We start from the raw sequence: 17,678 nt of genomic DNA on the forward strand, positions 1-17,678 counted from the left end.
CCAGGCAGCGAGTAAACAGTCAACATTTTGGGCTGAGACCCTTCATCAGGACTAGAAAGGAAGGGGGAAAGTCAGATGAAGAAGCTGGGGGTGGTGAAGGGAGGAAGAAATGCAAAATGGTAGGTGGTACGCAAAACCAGCAGAGGGGGAGGGATGAAGTGAAGAGCTGGGAAGTTGATTGGTGAAGGTGATACAGGGCTGGAAGAGGGGTTATCTGATAGAAGACAAAAGACCGTGGAAGGAAGAGAAGAGCAAGGAGAGCACCAGAGGGAGATGATGGGTAGGTGAGGAGATGAGGTGAGAAAGGGAAACAAGAATGGGGAATGGTGAAGGAGAGGAGGTGTTCATACCGTCAGGTTGGAGGCTACCCAGACGGAATATAAGGTATTGCACTTCCAAGCAGAGTGTGCCTCATCGTGACAGGAGGCAAGGACTGACGAGCTGGAATGGGAAGTAGAATTGCCACTGGGAGATTCTGCTTTTTCTGGCCAACGGAGTGAAGTGGTCTCCCAAACTACGTCAGTTCTCACTGATGTGCAGGAGGCCACACCGGGAGTACCGGATATGGTAAATGACCGCAACAGACTCACAGGTGAAGTGTCGCCTCATCTGGAAGGACTGTTGGGGCCCTGAATGCTAGAGAGGGAGGAGGTGTAGGGGCAGGTGTGGCATTTATTCTGCTTGCAAGAATAAGTGCGAGGAGCGAGATGAGTGGTGAGGGACGAGTGGACAAAGGAGTTGGGTAGGTAGCGATCCCTGTGGAAAACAAAGTGGGGAGAGGGATGCGCTTGATGATGGGATCCCATTGGAGATGGACAGAGTTACAGAGAATTCTGTGCTGGATGCAGAGGCTGGTGGGGTGGTAGGTGAGGTCAAAAAGAGCTCTCTCCTTGGATTGGTGGCAGCAGGATGGGGTGAGGGAGATGTGCATGAAAGGAAAAAGATGTAGGTGATGTCAGTGTTGATGGTGGAGGAGGGGAAGCCCCTTTCTTTGAAGAAGGAGGACATCTCCTTAGTTCTGGAATGAAAAACCTCACCCTGAGAGCAGATGTGGCAAAGGAAGAAAATCTGAGAGAAAGGAATGGCATTTTTATAAGTGACAGGCTGGGAAAAGGTATAGTCCAGATAGCTCTGAGAATCAGTGGGTTTATAAAAGATTTCAATAGATAGACTATCTCCAGAGATGGAGACAGATCGAGAAAGGGGAGAGAGGTGTTGGAAATGGACCAAGTAAATTCAAGGGCAAGTTGGAAGTAGTAAGCAAGGTTGATTAAATTGATGAGCTCAGCATGGGTGCGGGAAGCAGTACCAATGCAGTTGTCAGTGTAGTGTAGGAAGAGTCGGGGAGTAATACCATCATAGACTGTTCCACGTAGCCGACAAAAAAAGCAGGCATAACTGGGACCCGTGTGAGTGCCCGTGGCTACACCTTTTGTTTGAAGGAAGTCGGCAGAGTCAAAGGAGAAATTATTGAGGGGGAAGGCAAGTTCTACCAGATGGAGGAGAGTGGTGGTGGAGGGGGACTGGTTGGGCCTGTTGTCCAGAAACATTTCAAGTTATATGATGGTAATAATAACCCTGAGCAATCTTGCTTAAATGGAAGGGGTCTACCCCTCCTACACATCTTCAATGTCTACGTGATACTATGTCTTATTTAAATTTAGAAAAAATCCACTGCTCAGTCTTAAATTCAAAACAATCTTTTTATGATATTTGGGGACCTTTCCTAAATTACTTTTCCAATTTATAAAGTTTAACAGTGCACAGACTTTTATGTATATTTTTATCTTCTCTTCTTAAGTGAATGTTTTTTTTCTAATTTCCATTATCATCCATCAGCTTTTTTCTTTGGTAGTTGGTAGGTTGACTTTTTTTATATAAAAAAATTTCTTTTATGATGTATGACCTATCTTTAAATTTTTGTTTATAGAGTGATATACCTTCTTATGTGTTAGACAATAGGTGCAGAAGTAGACCATTCGGTCCCTCGAGCCTGCACCGCCATTTTGAGATCATGGCTGATCAACTACTATCAATACCCGGTTCCTGCCTTGTCCCCATATCCCTTGATTCCCCTATCCATGAGATACCTATCTAGCTCCTTTCTTGAAAGTATCCAGAGAATTGGCCTCCACTACCTTCCGAGGTAGTGCATTCCAGACCCCCACAACTCTCTGGGAGAAGAAGTTTTTCCTTAACTCTGTCCTAAATGACCTACCCCTTACTCTCAAACCATGCCCTCTGGTACTGGACTCTCCCAGCATCTGGAACATATTTCCTGCCTTTATCTTGTCCAATCCCTTAATAATCTTATATGTTGCAATCAGATCCCCTCTCAATCTCCTTAATTCCAGCGTGTACAAGCCCAGTCTCTCTAACCTCTCTGCGTAAGACAGTCCAGACATCCCAGGAATTAACCTCGTGAATCTACGCTGCACTTCCTCTACAGCCAGGATGTCCTTCCTTAACCCTGGAGACCAAAACTGTACACAGTACTCCAGGCGTGGTCTCACCAGGGCTCTGTACAAATGCAAGAGGATTTCCTTGCTCTTGTACTTAATTCCCTTTGTAATAAAGGCCAACATTCCATTAGCCTTCTTCACTGCCTGCTGCACTTGCTCATTCACCTTCAGTGACTGATGAACAAGGACTCCTAGATCTCTTTGTATTTCTCCCTTACCTAACTCTACACCGTTCAGATAATAATCTGCCTTCCTGTTCTTACTCCCAAAGTGGATAACCTCACACTTATTCATATTAAACACCATCTGCCAAGTCACCCTGAATTCTCCTAACATCCTCATCACATGTCACACTGCCACCCAGCTTAGTATCATCAGCAAATTTGCTGATGTTATTTTCAATGCCTTCATCCAAATTGTTGACGTAAATTGTAAACAGCTGTGGTCCCAATACCGAGCCCTGTGGCACCCCACTAGTCACCACCTGCCATTCCGTGAAACACTCATTCACCGCTACCCTTTGCTTTCTATCTGCCAGCCAGTTTTCTATCCATGTCAATGTCTTCCCCCCGATGCCCTGAGCTTTGATTTTACCCACTAATCTCCTATGTGGGACCTTATCATATTCCTTCTGAAAATCGAGGTTCACTACATCCACTGGATCTCCCCCATCTAACTTCCTGATTACATCCTCGAAAAACTCAACAGATTAGACAAGCATGAATTACCCTTGGGCTCAGCCCAATCCTATCACTGCTATCTAGATATGCCACTATTTCATCCTTAATAATGGACTCTAGCATCTTCCCCACCACCGATGTCAGGCTGACAGGTCGATAGTTCTCTGTTTTCTCCCTCCCTCCTTTCTTAAAAAGTGGGATAACATTAGCCATTCTCCAAACCACAGGAACTGATCCTGAATCTAAGGAACATTGGAAAATGATTACCAATGCATCCGCAATTTCCAGGGCCAACTCCTTTAGTACCCTAGGATGCAGACCATCTGGACCTGGGGATTTGTCAGCCTTCAGTCCCGTCAGTCTTCCCATCACTGTTTCTTTCCTAATGTCAATCTGTTTCATTTCCTCTGTTACCCTATGTCCTTGGCCCATCCATACATCTGGGAGATTGCTTGTGTCTTCCTTAGTGAAAGCAGATCTAAAGTACTCATTAAATTCTTCTGCCATTTCTCTGTTTCCCATAACAATTTCACCCAATTCATTCTTCAAGGGCCCAAAATTGTTCTTAACTATCTTCTTTCTCTTCACATACCAAAAAAAAGCTTTTGCAATCTTCCTTTATATTCCTGGCTAGCTTGCATTCGTACCTCATTTTTTCTCCCCATATTGTCTTTTTAGTTAAGTTCTGTGTTCCTTAAAAACTTCCCAATCATCTGTCCTCCCACTCACCTTAGCTCTGTCATACTTCCTTTTTTTTAAATAAAATGCTATGCAATCTCTGACTTCCTTTGTCAACCACTGTGGCCCCTTTCCCCCCTTTGAATCCTTCCTTCTCTGGGGGATGAACTGATTTTGAACCTTGTGCATTATTCCCAAGAATACCTGCCATTGCTGTTCCACTGTCTTTTCTGCTAGGCTATCTGTCCAGTTAACTTTGGCCAGCTGCTCCCTCATGGCTCCATAGTTTCCCCTGTTCCACTGCAACACTGACACCTCCGAGCTGCCCTTATCCTTCTCAAATTGCAGATAAAAACTTATCATATTATGATCACTACCTCCTAATGGCTCATTTACTGCAAGATCACTTATCAAATCCTGTTCATTACATAACACTAAATCCAGAATAGTCTTGTCCCTGGTCGGCTCTCGTACAAGCTATTCCAAGAATGCATCCCGCAGGCACTCTACAAACTCCCTATCCTGGGGTCCAGCACCAACCTGATTCTCCCAGTTCACCTGCATTTTGAAATCCCCCATAACTACTGCGACATTACCTTTGCCACATGCCAATGTTAACTCCCTATTCAACTTGTTATGCTATAACATTTTGATCAATTTTATTACAATATATGAATGTACACAAGTTATGTTGAAATGTATCTATGTGTTGCACTCTGTAAATCTTGTTTTTTTTTTCTTCTGGATAAAAATATTGTAAAAAGAATAATAACCCTGATTCTGAAAGCTGTGAGATGTAGAGGGCTTTGCACAAGAATGTGGAGTCAATATTTCCTCGTATGAGAGAATGTAGAATTTGCTGAGGGTATGCGGGGATGTCAGCCATGTAAAAGATTTTTATTGTTGTGAACTTTTGGAAATATCTTCCTCAAAGGGCAATGGAAGCCGAGCCTTTACTGTTTCTCTGTATGAACAAGAGAGTAAATGGGTGCAAGGATTTGATGGGAATATTGAAGTTGCTCTTGGATAAGTCATGATCTTATTGAATGACAGAGCAGGTTTAGTGGGCCTTTTCCTTCCTCAGTAACATCATGGTTGGTATATATTCGAACTGCATTCACCTGGCACAGATCTATAAACTTAGCATTACGTCCACTGTGTACATTTGTGCAAAGGTTGGGATGGTCAAATCCTTTTTGTGGGAGTGATATTACAGTAGGATCTTGCTGGTAGTTATTGCTGTCACGCATTTTGAAATCCTGAAAATACGGTGAATGGAAAAATCAGGGAAAATGGCCAGATTTTTACTCTATAGTAACAAATCCATTTGAAAGCTAGTGGAATTCACTGACTTCTGCCCCCAGAATAATGCACTTTAATGTGTCAGTACATTCCAAGTTACTTCAAAAGCATAATCAAATGCAGTGAACTCTGAAGCAAACAAGAAGTGGTAAACTCAGGATGTTTTCAGAAGGGTCTATAGATGAGCTGGTGTTATGAGAGAGACTGCAAAGTGAACAGTTTTGAGGAGACCCAAGGAGTGAAGTGGTAAAATATTTTTGTTAGCTGTTTGTATCCTGAAGTTAATTACAGACAATGGAATACTTTTGAACTAAAATACTGTTGCAGTCAGGAGGCATTGTAGTCAATTACATTACAGTAATGTTTTAATTGAAGGTGTTATAATCTGCATAATAATTTTCAATGTAATTAAATAATCCCCAAAAGTGTGCTGTATATTTAGAGTCTAGTAGCTATTCCAACATCCAAATTTTAACAGTGTTTTATAGCAATGAGGACTATTATTTTACCCCTGAACATTCTGCTGTCATTTTAGTTCTTAAGGACACACTCAAATTGATAGCAAGACAATCCAGGCGGCTCAATGGACATGCTGCACGTCTGTACTCCTCTGTTCTCACAGCTATGAATATGGTCAAAGATGACTTGGAGACCAAGCAACACGATCTTGAAGCTGCTGGCTTGGAGAGGCAGTTGTTAACGGTAAGGAAACATCTAACTACCATTTGAAAGTGTCGCATATATTGTGGGATTGTGGCAAATCTCTTTACTTGCTGTCAGTGTATCAGTTGAGCTGAATTCCCTAGGAGAAAAAACCCTTTTGTTAAAGTTGAGGACTAGGATATGTGCATTTTAAAATACAATATTTTGGATTAGAAGTTGCACGAATCTGGGGATTTAGCTTAGCTTTAAAGATATATTGATTTTTTTTTCATTTATGTTTGTCTCCTGGTGATGCATTTGTAATGCTTTGTAATTTGTAATTCCTTTTTTGCATTTTTGTGAAGTTCATGCAAAGACTATGTTTGAGATTGAGATGTTTTGTATAGAGAATCAGAAAATGTGGATGGGTTGCATATGTTGAATCGATGCAGCTAATGATCTACCTTGAAGGGTTGTTGGCTAGCTTCTACAGCTGTGTTGGTGACGAGACCTTTCAAGTGGGGAAAATTGAGCTCTTATTACAAACTGTGCTGTGCACTTGATGGCTAGTCCACATCACAGCTTGTAATGTGCACAGAATATACCCAGTGAATGGGGAACATCTATCAGTTTTGTCTCTGGGACACGTTGGTATTTTTCTTTCATGGGGTGCCACGGAAGAGTACAAAGCGACACTGAACTTTGCTCGAAAGCAGAAAACCCTGAAAATATTGAAGACAACCATGACCCACTACAATTTGCCTACATCCAAAAGAGGTCTAGGGTGGATACCATCTCCCTGGACCTCCACTCACTACTGGAGTATCTGGAGAGTAAAGACACCTACATCAAACTTTTGACTACATTTCTGCCTTCAGTGCTATTACTCCAAGCAAACTTATCACCAAATCCCGGACTCTGGGAGTTAATGCCTCCCTCTGCAACTGGATCCTTGACTTTTTGACTTTCCAACTGATGGATTTATTTATTTCTTTTTACCTTTTTTTTCTTCTATATCATGTATTGCATTGAACTGCTGCTACTAAACATGGAAACATAGAAAACCTACAGCCCAATACAGGCCCTTCAGCCCACAGAGCTGTGCCGAATGTGTCCTTACCCTAGAAATTACCTCGGGTTACCCATAGCCCTCTATTTTTCTAAGCTCCATGTACCGATCCAGGAGTCTCTTAAAAGACCTTATTGTATCTGTCTCCACCACCGTCACCAGCAGCCCATTCCACGCTCCCACCACTCTCTGCGTTTTTTTTTAAAAAACAACTTATTTCTGACATCTCCTTTGTACCTACCACCAAGCACCTTAAAAATGTGCTCTCTTGTGCCAGCCATTTCAGCTGTGGGAAAAAGCCTCTGACTATCCACACGATCAATGCCTCCCGTCATCTTGTACACCTCTATCAGGTCACCTCCCATCCTCTGCCGCTCCAAGAAGACAAGGCCGAGTTCACTCCACCTGTTCTCATAAGGCATGCTCCCCGATCCAGGCAACATCCTTATAAATCTCCTCTGCACCCTTCCTATGGTTTCCACATCCTTCCTGTAGTGAGGCGACCAGCACTGAGCACAGTACTCCAAGTGGGGTCTGACCAGGGTTCTATATAGCTGCAACATTACCTCTCTGCTCTTAAACTCAATCCCAAGGTTGATGAAGGTCAATTCACCGTATGCCTTCTTAACCATAGAGTCACCCTTTGCAGCAGCTTTGAGTGTCCTGTGGACCGGACCCCAAGATCCCTCTGATCCTCCACACTGTCAAGAGTCTAACCATTAATGCTATATTCTGCCATCATATTTGACCTACCAAAATGAACCACCTCACACTTATCTAGGGTTTAACTCCCATCTGCTACTTCTTAGCCCAGTTTTGCATCCTATCAATGGCCTGCAGTAACCTCTGACAGCCCTCCACACTATCCACAACACCCCTAACCTTTGTGTCATCAGCAAACTTACTAACCCATCCCTCCACTTCCTCATCCAGGTCATCTATAAAAATCATGAAGAGTAGGGGTCCCAGAACAGATCCCTGAGGCACACCACTGGTCACCGGCCTCCATGCAGAATATGACCCATCTACAACCACTCTTTGCCTTCTGTGGGCAAGCCAGTCTTGGATCCACAAAGCAATGCCCCCTTGGATCCCATGCCTCCTTACCTTCTCAATAAGCCTTGCATGGGGTACCTTATCAAATGCCTTGTTGAAATCCATATACACTACATCTACTGCTCTTCCTTCATCAATGTGTTTAGTCACAACCTCAAAAGATTCAATCAGGCTTGTAAGGCACGACCTGCCTTTGACAAAGCCATGCTGACTATTCCTAATCATATTATGCCTCTCCAAATGTTCATAAGTCTGCCTCTCAGTATCTTCTCCATCAACTTGCCAACCACTGAAGTAAGACTCACAGGTCTATAATTTCCTGGGCTATCTCTACACCCTTTCTTGAATAAGGGAACAACATCCACAACCCTCCAGTCCTCAGGAACCTCTCCCGTCCCTATTGATGATGCAAAGATCATTGCCAGAGGCTCAGCAATCTCCTCCCACAGTAGCCTGGGGTACATCTCGTCTGGTCCCAGTGACTTATCCAACTTGATGCTTTCCAAAAGCTCCAGTGCATCCTCTTCCTTAATATCTATATGCTCAAGCTTTTCAGTCTGCTGTAAGTCATCCCTACAATCGCCAAGGTCCTTTTCCAAAGTGAATACTGAAGCAAAGTATTCATTAAGTACCTCTGCTATCTCCTCTGGTTCCATGCACACATTTCCACTGCCACACTTGATTGGTCCTGTACCCTCATATCTTATCCTCTTGCTCTTCACATACTTTTAGAATGTCTTGGGGTTTTCCTTAATCCTGCTCGCCAAGGCTTTCTCGTGGCCCCTTCTGGCTCTCCTGTTTTCATTCTTAAGCTTCTTCCCGCTTGCCTTATAATTTTGTAGATCTCTATCATTACCTAGTTTTTTGAACGTTTCGTAAGCTTTTCTTCTTCACTGGATTTACAACAGCTGTTGTACATCACAGTAACTGTACCCTACCATCCTTTCCCTGTCTCATTGGAATGTACCTATGCAGAACTCCGTGCAAATATCCCCTGAACATTTGCTACATTTCTTCCATAAATTTCCCTGAGAACATCTGTTTCCAATTTATGTTTCCAAGTTCCTGCCTCATATGAGGGAAAGCCTCATATTTCCCCTTACTCCAATTAAACGCTTTCCTAATTTGTCTGTTCCTATCCCTCTCCAATGCTATGGTAGAGGAGATACAATTGTGATTGCAGGTTAACAAATACCACGACACATGCCGATGATAGTAAACTGGATTCTGATTCTGACAAACAGATCACAATCAGTAAGGAGAGGCATCGACACCTCCACCGGGATTATTGTAAACACTGGTGATCCATAAACTGAGACCTCAGCCCCCTACTCGACTCCCTGCACATTCACGCTGCATGGCCAGATCCTGCTGTAACCATTTACAAGTTTGTAGTGGCCTGCATCTTAAATATTCTGGAGGAAATCAGCAGGTCAGGCAACATCTATGGAAATAAATAAACAGTTGATGTTTCAGGCTGAGACCCTTCTTCAGGACTGAGAAGGGAGGGAGAGACACCAGAATAACAGCTGAAAGTAGAGAGGTGGAGCCAGGTGGGTGGGAAAAGTCGACAGCTGGAGAAGGAGTCTGAAAGGAGAGGGGAGTGGACGATAGCGGAAAGGAAAGGAGGGGATCCAGGGGATAGTGAAAGGCAAATGAGAAGTGGTTAAAAAGTCAGAGTAGGGAATAGAGGAAGACAGGGGGAACCTTTTTACCAGAGGGAGAATTCAATATTTATGCCATCCGTTTGGAGGCTACCCAGATAGAATATAAGGTGTTGCTCCCCCCACACTGAGGGTGGCACAACAGGAGGCCATGGACCAATTTGTCTGAATGGGAATTGGAATTAAAATGTTTTGGCCACTGGGAAGTTCCACTTGTGGCGGATGGAGCAGAGGTGCTCGATAAAGCAGTCCCCCAATTTAGGATCTCACCAATGGAGAGGAGGCCACATCAGGAGCACTGGACACAATAGATAATTCCAGCTGATTCAGGAGTGAAGTGTTGCCTCATCTGAAAGGACTGGTTGTGGCCCTGAATGGAGGTGAGGGAGGAGGTGAATGAACAGGTGTAGCACTTAGGGATAAGTGCCTGGAGGAAGACTAGAAGGGAAGGATGAATGGACAAGGGAATCATGGAACAAGCAATCCCTACAGAAAACAGAGGGGTGGGAAGGTGAAGTTGCGTTTAGTGGTGGGATCCGTTCGGAGATGGCAGAAATTGTGGGGAGTGGGGTGTTGGATGCAGAGGCCAAAAGGGTGGTAGGTGAGGACAAGAGGAACTGTTTCAGTTATGGCACTGGGAAGTTGGGGGTGAGCATGTGTGTTTAGGAAATGGAGATGTGGGGGAGGGCAGCAACAATAGTGGAGGGATGGAAACCCTGTTCTTTGAAGGAAGACCTCTCTGATAACCTGGAATGGAAAGCCACATACTGGGAACAGATGCAGTGGAAGCCAAGGAACTGAGAAAAGGGAATAGAAATTTTACAGGAGATAGGTTGGGAAGATGTATAGTCAAGAGAGCTGTAGGAATATAAAAGATGTTGGTTGACAGTTTGTCTCCAAAGATGGAGTACAGGAAAAAGGTAAAGAGCTTAGTGACAATGTCATGTCAACAACATACCCCAATGTCAACCAAAGAGCTAGTCATTTTCTTCAGAAAGAGGGGGTGATGCTCATGCTCCTGCCTACATCAACAGTGTTAAGGTTAAGAGCTTCAAGTTCCATGGTGTGATCATCACCAGTAGCCTGCCCTGACCCAACCACGATGTCACGGTGCAGAAGGCTCACCAATGCCTCTAATTCTTCAGGAGGCTAAAGAAATTTGACATGTCTCCTGATTCTTGCCAGTTTTTATCAATGCACCATGGAAAGCATTCTGTCTGGTTGCATTATAGCCTAGGATGACAACTGCTCTGGGTGTGACCACAAGAAACTGCAGAAAGTTGTGAACACAGGGCAGCACATCTTGGATAGATTCCATGATTTTGTTTTTTTTTTCCATTTGATTTTCCTCTTTTGTCTTGGTTTATGATGTACATTGTCTATTTCCTTTAATAAATCAAAACTTCCATATAGGTTGATCTGGCTTTGCATTATTATGTTGATAGTGAAATTATGCAAAACCTCCAGATGAACTGGTATAGTTTTGCATTGTCATTAGATCTAAAGCAACTAAGTTCTACAATTGCAGTGGCAACTTGACAAATTTTGAATATAGAACATTACATTACAGGCCCTTCAGCCCATGATGTTGTACTAACCTTTTAACCTACTCTAAAATCAATCTAACCCTTCCCTCCAATTTTCTGTCATCCACATGCTTAATGTATCTGCCCCTGGCAATGCATTCCACAGCCACTACTCTAAAGAGCTTACATCTGACATCTCCCTCCCTCTGTACTTACCTACAGTCACCTCAAAATTATGACCCTCTTCAGCCGAAAACATCAACTGTTTACACCTTTCCAAAGATGCTGCCTGACCTGCCAAATTCCTCCAGCATCTTGTGTGTGCCCATTTGTATTTGCCATTTTGAATATACGGGGCGGAGGGAGAGAAATCAGGTCATTTGGCCCAACTAATTTGTGAAATTGTTTGTACATTTCCTCATCCTTTCTCTACTTTAGGATAGAGAAGTTCAACCCTGTTCAATGTTGTACCTATAGTTTTATTTTAGTTTTGAGTTTACAAGATTTCACCTATTTTCCTTCAGTATAAAATTCACCACAAGGTGGCTGCTTTGATAAATGGAGTCAGATTCCACTTTGTTGATTATGAACTGGAAATGATGATTAAGCTGGTTATAGCTTGCTTACTGTGTGTTATTACTGGAGTGCTTCTCCCTACTGTCTTCTCTGAGAAGTAGGGAGATAAAACATACTACAATAATAATAAGCAGTAGGAAAGCTACACAAAGAAAATCGGCAGGTCAAAATAATTGAGATAACGTTATTCTGCCCTTTTGATCTTTACTTAAACTCTGTGCAGTGCATTTGCATGTGGTTAGGGAAGGATATCCTGTTTGCTCAAACAGAAAAGAGCACATTTCCATTGTGCAGCCACCATGACTTCCAAACTAACAACCACGTGAAACTCCCAAGGGGTCTCAGCCCAAATTGTCAATGATAATTTCCCTCCATCGATTCTGCCTGACGTGGAGTTCTTCCAACATTTTGTGTGTGTTGCTCAATAAAGCCCCAGCCTGCTTCTCAGCAAATCCTTGTAAATGCATTTCAAATTTATGTCATTGAATCCCTTTGGTTAAAGAACTTGAGTATGACAAATACTTCTTCGAAACTCCTGTCTCAGCAAGGACCTGGACAATTTGCTTTTCTCCACAATAGGTCAATGGCAGATGCAATCTCCATGGCTCTCCACATGGCTTTAGACCACCTAGACAACACATACACCTATGTCAGGATGCTGTTCATCGACTATAGCTCAGTATTTAATACCATCATTCCCACAATCCTGATTGAGAAGTTGCAGAACCTGGGCCTCTGTACCTCCCTGTAGTTGGATCCTCGACTTCCTAAGCAGAAGACCACAGTCTGTGCGGATTGATAACGTATCCTCCTCACTGACGATCAAAACTGGCACACCTCAAGGGTGTGTGCTCAGTCCACTGCTCTACTCTCTCTAAATATATGACAGTGTGGCTAGGCATAGCTCAAATACCATCTGCAAATTTGCTGACGATACAACCATTGTTGGTAAAATCTCAGGTGGTGACAAGAGGGGGTACAGGTGTGAGATATGCCAACAAGTGGAATGGTACTGCAGTAACAACATGGCACTCAACATCAGTAAGACGGAAGAGCTGAATGTGGACTTCAGGAAGGGTAAGACGAAGGAACACATACCGATCCTCAGAGGGATCAGAAGTGGAGAGAGTGAGCAGCTTCAAGTTCCTGGGTGTCAAGATCTGAGTTCCAACATATTGATGTCATGATAAAGAAGGCAAGACAGCAGCTATACTTTATTAGCCATGTCAACAAATACACTTAAAATCTTCTATAACTGTACCGTGGAGAGCATTCGGACAGGCTGCATCACTGTCTGGTAAGGAGGGGCTACTGTACAGGACTGAAAGAAGCTGCAGAAGGTTGTAAATCTAGTTTGCTCCATCTTGGGCACTAGCCTACAAAGTACCCAGGGAGTACCTAGGGAGCAGTGTCTCAGAAAGGCAGCATCCATTATTAAGGACCTCCAGCACCTAGGGCATGCCCTTTTCTCACTGTTACCATCAGGTAGGAGATACAGAAGCCTGAAGGCACACACTCAGCGATTCAGAAACAGCTTTTCCCCTCTACCATCCAATTTCTAAATGGACTTTGAAGCTTTGGACACTGCCTCACCTTTTTAATATACAGTATTTCTATTTTTGCACACTTTTAAATAATCTATTCAATATACATAATTGATTCACTTATTTATTGTTTTATTTATTATTACTATTTTTCTCTCTGCTAAGTTAACAGATTTCACGTCACATGCCGGTGATAATAAACCTGAATCTGAAAGGAATTCCACTGGAGGGCAGCATAGAGTACAAGTCTATGATTCACAAACTTAATTCACCTTCATTGAAAATCTAGAATGCTGTTGGCGATGGAAAAACTCTTTTCAATAGTGTCTTGGGGCATTAAATAATTTTACAATATAGAAAATTACTTTTCTGACATACTCAATTTACTAAAAGATTTTTAAAAATAGTTTCGGAGATTCTCCAAGATTTCAAACATTGAAAAAACATGAGTATATTTGCTTCTATTCTGAAGCAATATGATGACCTAAATGAACTGCTTCATTCCACAGCAAAACAGTTTAACATTTCCAGACCTGTAATTCAACAAGAGTGGGGATTCAGAACTTTAATTACTCAATAATTTAAACTTTTTTTGGCTTAATTGATGGTGTGTTTGAAATTGTAATCTAGAAGAGCAAAGTGTGTCTGAAAAGCTTCATTGGAACTAGTTTTTTCACAGCTGTTGTACCAGTGGAAAACAAGATGTTGAGATCAGTTTACCAACATTCCCTTTTGCTATTCATTTCATCATGTGAATTAATGTTTATCATTTTCAAAGCCACAGTGCCAGTGTGTTTATAGATGTATACTTCATTTCAGACTGGTTTGTCTGTTTTTACTTATGACAAATGTAATACTATGCCAGAGTGATCAGTGGTCTTTAAATTGATTCATTTACAGGATATGCTACCATTACTAAATTATGTATAATTTTATTTTTCAGACTGAAGATTGCAAGTGGTGTTGAGGAATATGTCTGAAATCACATGAACTTAGATCATCCAAATTAAAATCGTGAGCAATGGAATGTTGAAGCTCCTGGTAATTCAAGTTTGAGGTGTTTCGCATTTATACATACCACTTCCTGCAATTAACTTCCACTTTTTATGCAGGCAAGTGCTCTGTTTACTACCAATGCTATAATTTTATTTAAAACTTCTGAATTTGTCAAATTCATGTTGACCAGAGGTAAATGGCTTATTTTTTTAATGTTTTAAGTACTAACAGTAACACATCCTATTGGTAGCCAACACTATGTAAAGAGTGAATTTCCAGATGCATGCTACTGAGAATTCCATATGATGCACCACCCCCTATTTGTTCTGAAAACAGTTTTCTGTTGGAAACTTAAAAATCAATAGTGTTCAGTAAGTCTGATTTACATAGGTTTAATTTAAAAACCAGTTCTCCTGTGCCAGAATTCCTTGCGAGATGGACAAAAATGAAAATGGCAAATCTGTGGCATAGTTATCAGATCACTGTTTGAAGCAGTAACCAAATAACACCACCATTTTTCACCACAAATGGAAGGTGTTGACAGTTTGTGCTAAGTTTGATATTTAATCTTGTACAATTTCCTGCAGCATCTACATTTTCTGCATTTGTTACAACACTACTTGCAACTTCAGTTTTGTATGGTTATGCTGGTAATTTTTTAAAAAAAAAAATCAGTTTGCTATGTATTGTGGTTCATTGTAACCTTTAACTTTGCAGTGCTGTTTATTAAAATATTTTCTTTCTAATTTAGTAGTCAATAGATTTTAAAAGGGAGAGAACATACATTTCCAGCTTTATGAAACAAAGAAAAACTCATGGAGCTACATAAAATCGGTTTTCCCCAAATAACTTTCTATGATTCAGCAATTTAGAATTAAGCCATGAAGTCTTGACATTCTTTAAAGACGTTTACCTATCAAAAGAATCAGAATAAGTTTAGTACAGCAAACTACAAGAGTAGTTATATTCCTAAAGTGACAAAGCAGGTTTGAGAGATCGAGTAGTATGTTATTTTGGTAATGGTGCTCCTAATCTCCAAAAATGAGCTGAACCTGGACCTGTGTAGATATAAACTTAACATGGGAATTGTGAAAGTGGTTTAGTACAAAATAAGATGTCGGCACTTGTAGGTCAGTGAACTAGCAAATCTTATGGTTCAATGCACTCAGTTATTCCTACCATTAGGAAACAGTTGCAGTACAAGGATTTTTTTTTTTTAGCAACTTCCATGTGTTTCTATCATAGAAACATAGAAAATAGGTGCAGGAGTAGGCCATTCGGCCCTTTGAGCCTGCACCGCCATTCAGTATGATCATGGCTGATCATCCAACTCAGAACCCTGTTCCCACCTGCAAATACAAGTAGAAAATGTATGGAATCAAAGATGAATACCTACCAAAGTTTACAATGAATGTTTACAAATAAATCAAGAAATATGGAGGAAAGTGCCATTAAGCATTTTATTTAGAATGAGTAAAAATAAATTTGAATTAAATCACCCTTCACCATGCTTAAAATATTTTAAATTATATGGGTCCCTAAACTAGTTCTAAAATGAAATGGTTAACATGCCTGATACAGTAACTTCCTGCAGAAAACCTAGTATCCAGATGTAGTTTCCAAAATTGCACAAGAATAAATGAAATTCACTTGTAAAGTGTGATCTGGTTGGAGCACCTTTTCAATGAGCAAATGTCCCAATGCTCACATATGCCATTTATAAATACAAGCCATTTTTCAAGGCAAATGGGAATCATAACCAGTGATCTACAGACCAAAAACTATCATCCACAACCAAAAATCTACAGTGAGATACAAATGAGATATGCAGAATAAATTAAGACAGTTAAAGCTCTGCAGCAATTAAGCTCATTGTCTTGCAGATATTGAAGCTTTGTGGACCATTCTATGCCACCACGTTAGTTCTAAATTAAGTATAAGTACAATATAATTAAACATTTCAGTTGTTTTAATGTTATACATGTGCAACAAATTACAATATCCTGCAGCCACAAGTTATATGCAGAGAATATGAAGGTAATGCAGTGTAATTTTTGTATCTCTACAGAAAGTACTAGCAAAAATCAGATCTGACATAACATTACTAAATTTTATTGATGGCAATAAGACAAAAACACTGTGCTGCTTGATGAGCAATGGCTAAACTTCATCTTCAGAGATCCATCTAATGCTGACATTTAAAACATGCCATTATAAACAAAATCATTTTTATAATATAAACCAACTGCATGAAAATCTGCTAACATGAGATTTATGCACATTATTTATTAATGACCTGCACACTTTAAAGTTTAAAACAGTTCTGAAAATGAAGTTAGACTTGTTGGAAATTCCAGCCAGTACTGGCTTCTCAGTGCCTGATTGTGTGTCTTGAGAGGGAGCAGGGAAGAGGAAAGGGAGCAAGTCTGCAGTAGTGTGGCTACATACAGTACAATTCAGGCAACATTTCTTACTTTTGGGCCTTTTACATCAAATTTGGAGATTGTGAAAAACCTTAGCAGCAACCCCCACTAGACGACTTGACTGGTGTGCTTTGGATATTTACGTTTGACTTTTCAGAACCACCAGATGTAGCTCCAGGCCCCATTCGTTTTTTAATCTCAGCAGCCATTGTCATGAAGGCTTGTTCTACATTTGTTGCATTCTTTGCGCTTGTTTCCAAAAATGGGATCCCAAGGGAGTCTGCAAATTCCTGTTAATCAAGGGAAGAGGTCCATAAATTTACTATTAAGTTTGTGTCTATTTCACTACTACAGAGTTGATCAAATTAATTTTGTATCTGAATTTTGTTAGCATAACTCTTTTCACAGCATTAACAACCATGTACAGAACTACAAAACAGCATTTCCAAGACATGTACTCATCACCATGCAACACTTCAGAATACAAATTTACTCCATTTGATAACACCAAATGATAGTATGGGTTCTTCGGTAAGCTACTGCAATATACCAATGTGGCTATTTCAAAAATTGTGCCTTCTATGAAATGGATTTAATGCTCGATGGGGAAAAGTGGATGTTACAGTAGATGTCAGTCCCAATGGTGCTTTCAATACAAAAGACATCTCACTCACAAGGGCTTTAACAATCTTGATATAAAAGAAGTTTGGTCTAGCAAAGTAGCCATCGTCAGAGCTTGAGAAAGAGAGGATTCGCGGGCTTTTTCAGTTTTTTAAACAGTGGAGCGGAGGAGCTGAATACAGCCGGTCATCTAGCACACTATAAAAGAAGTTTCGTCTAGTGAAGCAGCCATCGTCAGAGTGGACCGAGTCAGAGTGGGACGGCTTTGGCTCAACAGGCTTCGGCATGAACAGGCAGAGGCGAGGGTAGGTTCTGGTAAGTTTTGTTGTGTTTTTCTCATTCGATTTCTTTAACTAGTAAGTTTAGAGAGAATGCCAGGCTGGATGTTGGAATGCTGCTCTTGCAGGATGTGGGAAGTCAGGGAGACCTCCGGTGTTCC

At 41.3% G+C, this 17,678-nt stretch overlaps 2 protein-coding genes across 4 annotated transcripts in view; one reads left to right on the forward strand and one right to left on the reverse strand.

Moving 5' to 3' along the window:
• Positions 1–14,941, forward strand: part of cep68 (centrosomal protein 68) — a 52,149-nt gene extending 37,208 nt beyond the window's left edge. For all 3 annotated transcript variants that reach the window (XM_059986157.1, XM_059986159.1, XM_059986158.1), the window contains exons 5-6: positions 5,658–5,824; positions 14,143–14,941. In XM_059986157.1, coding sequence (XP_059842140.1) covers positions 5,658–5,824; positions 14,143–14,166 — 191 coding nt within the window. In that variant the 3' untranslated portion in view covers positions 14,167–14,941. The remainder of the gene's footprint in view (positions 1–5,657; positions 5,825–14,142) is intronic.
• Positions 14,942–15,631: 690 nt separating this feature from the next.
• LOC132402977 (ras-related protein ORAB-1) overlaps positions 15,632–17,678 on the reverse strand; it is a 30,720-nt gene continuing 28,673 nt past the window's right edge. Inside the window, exon 6 of the mRNA XM_059986160.1 lies at positions 15,632–16,908. Coding sequence (XP_059842143.1) covers positions 16,711–16,908 — 198 coding nt within the window. The 3' untranslated portion in view covers positions 15,632–16,710. The remainder of the gene's footprint in view (positions 16,909–17,678) is intronic.

The sequence above is a fragment of the Hypanus sabinus genome, chromosome 12, assembly GCF_030144855.1.
Source record: "Hypanus sabinus isolate sHypSab1 chromosome 12, sHypSab1.hap1, whole genome shotgun sequence".
NCBI lineage: Eukaryota > Metazoa > Chordata > Chondrichthyes > Myliobatiformes > Dasyatidae > Hypanus > Hypanus sabinus.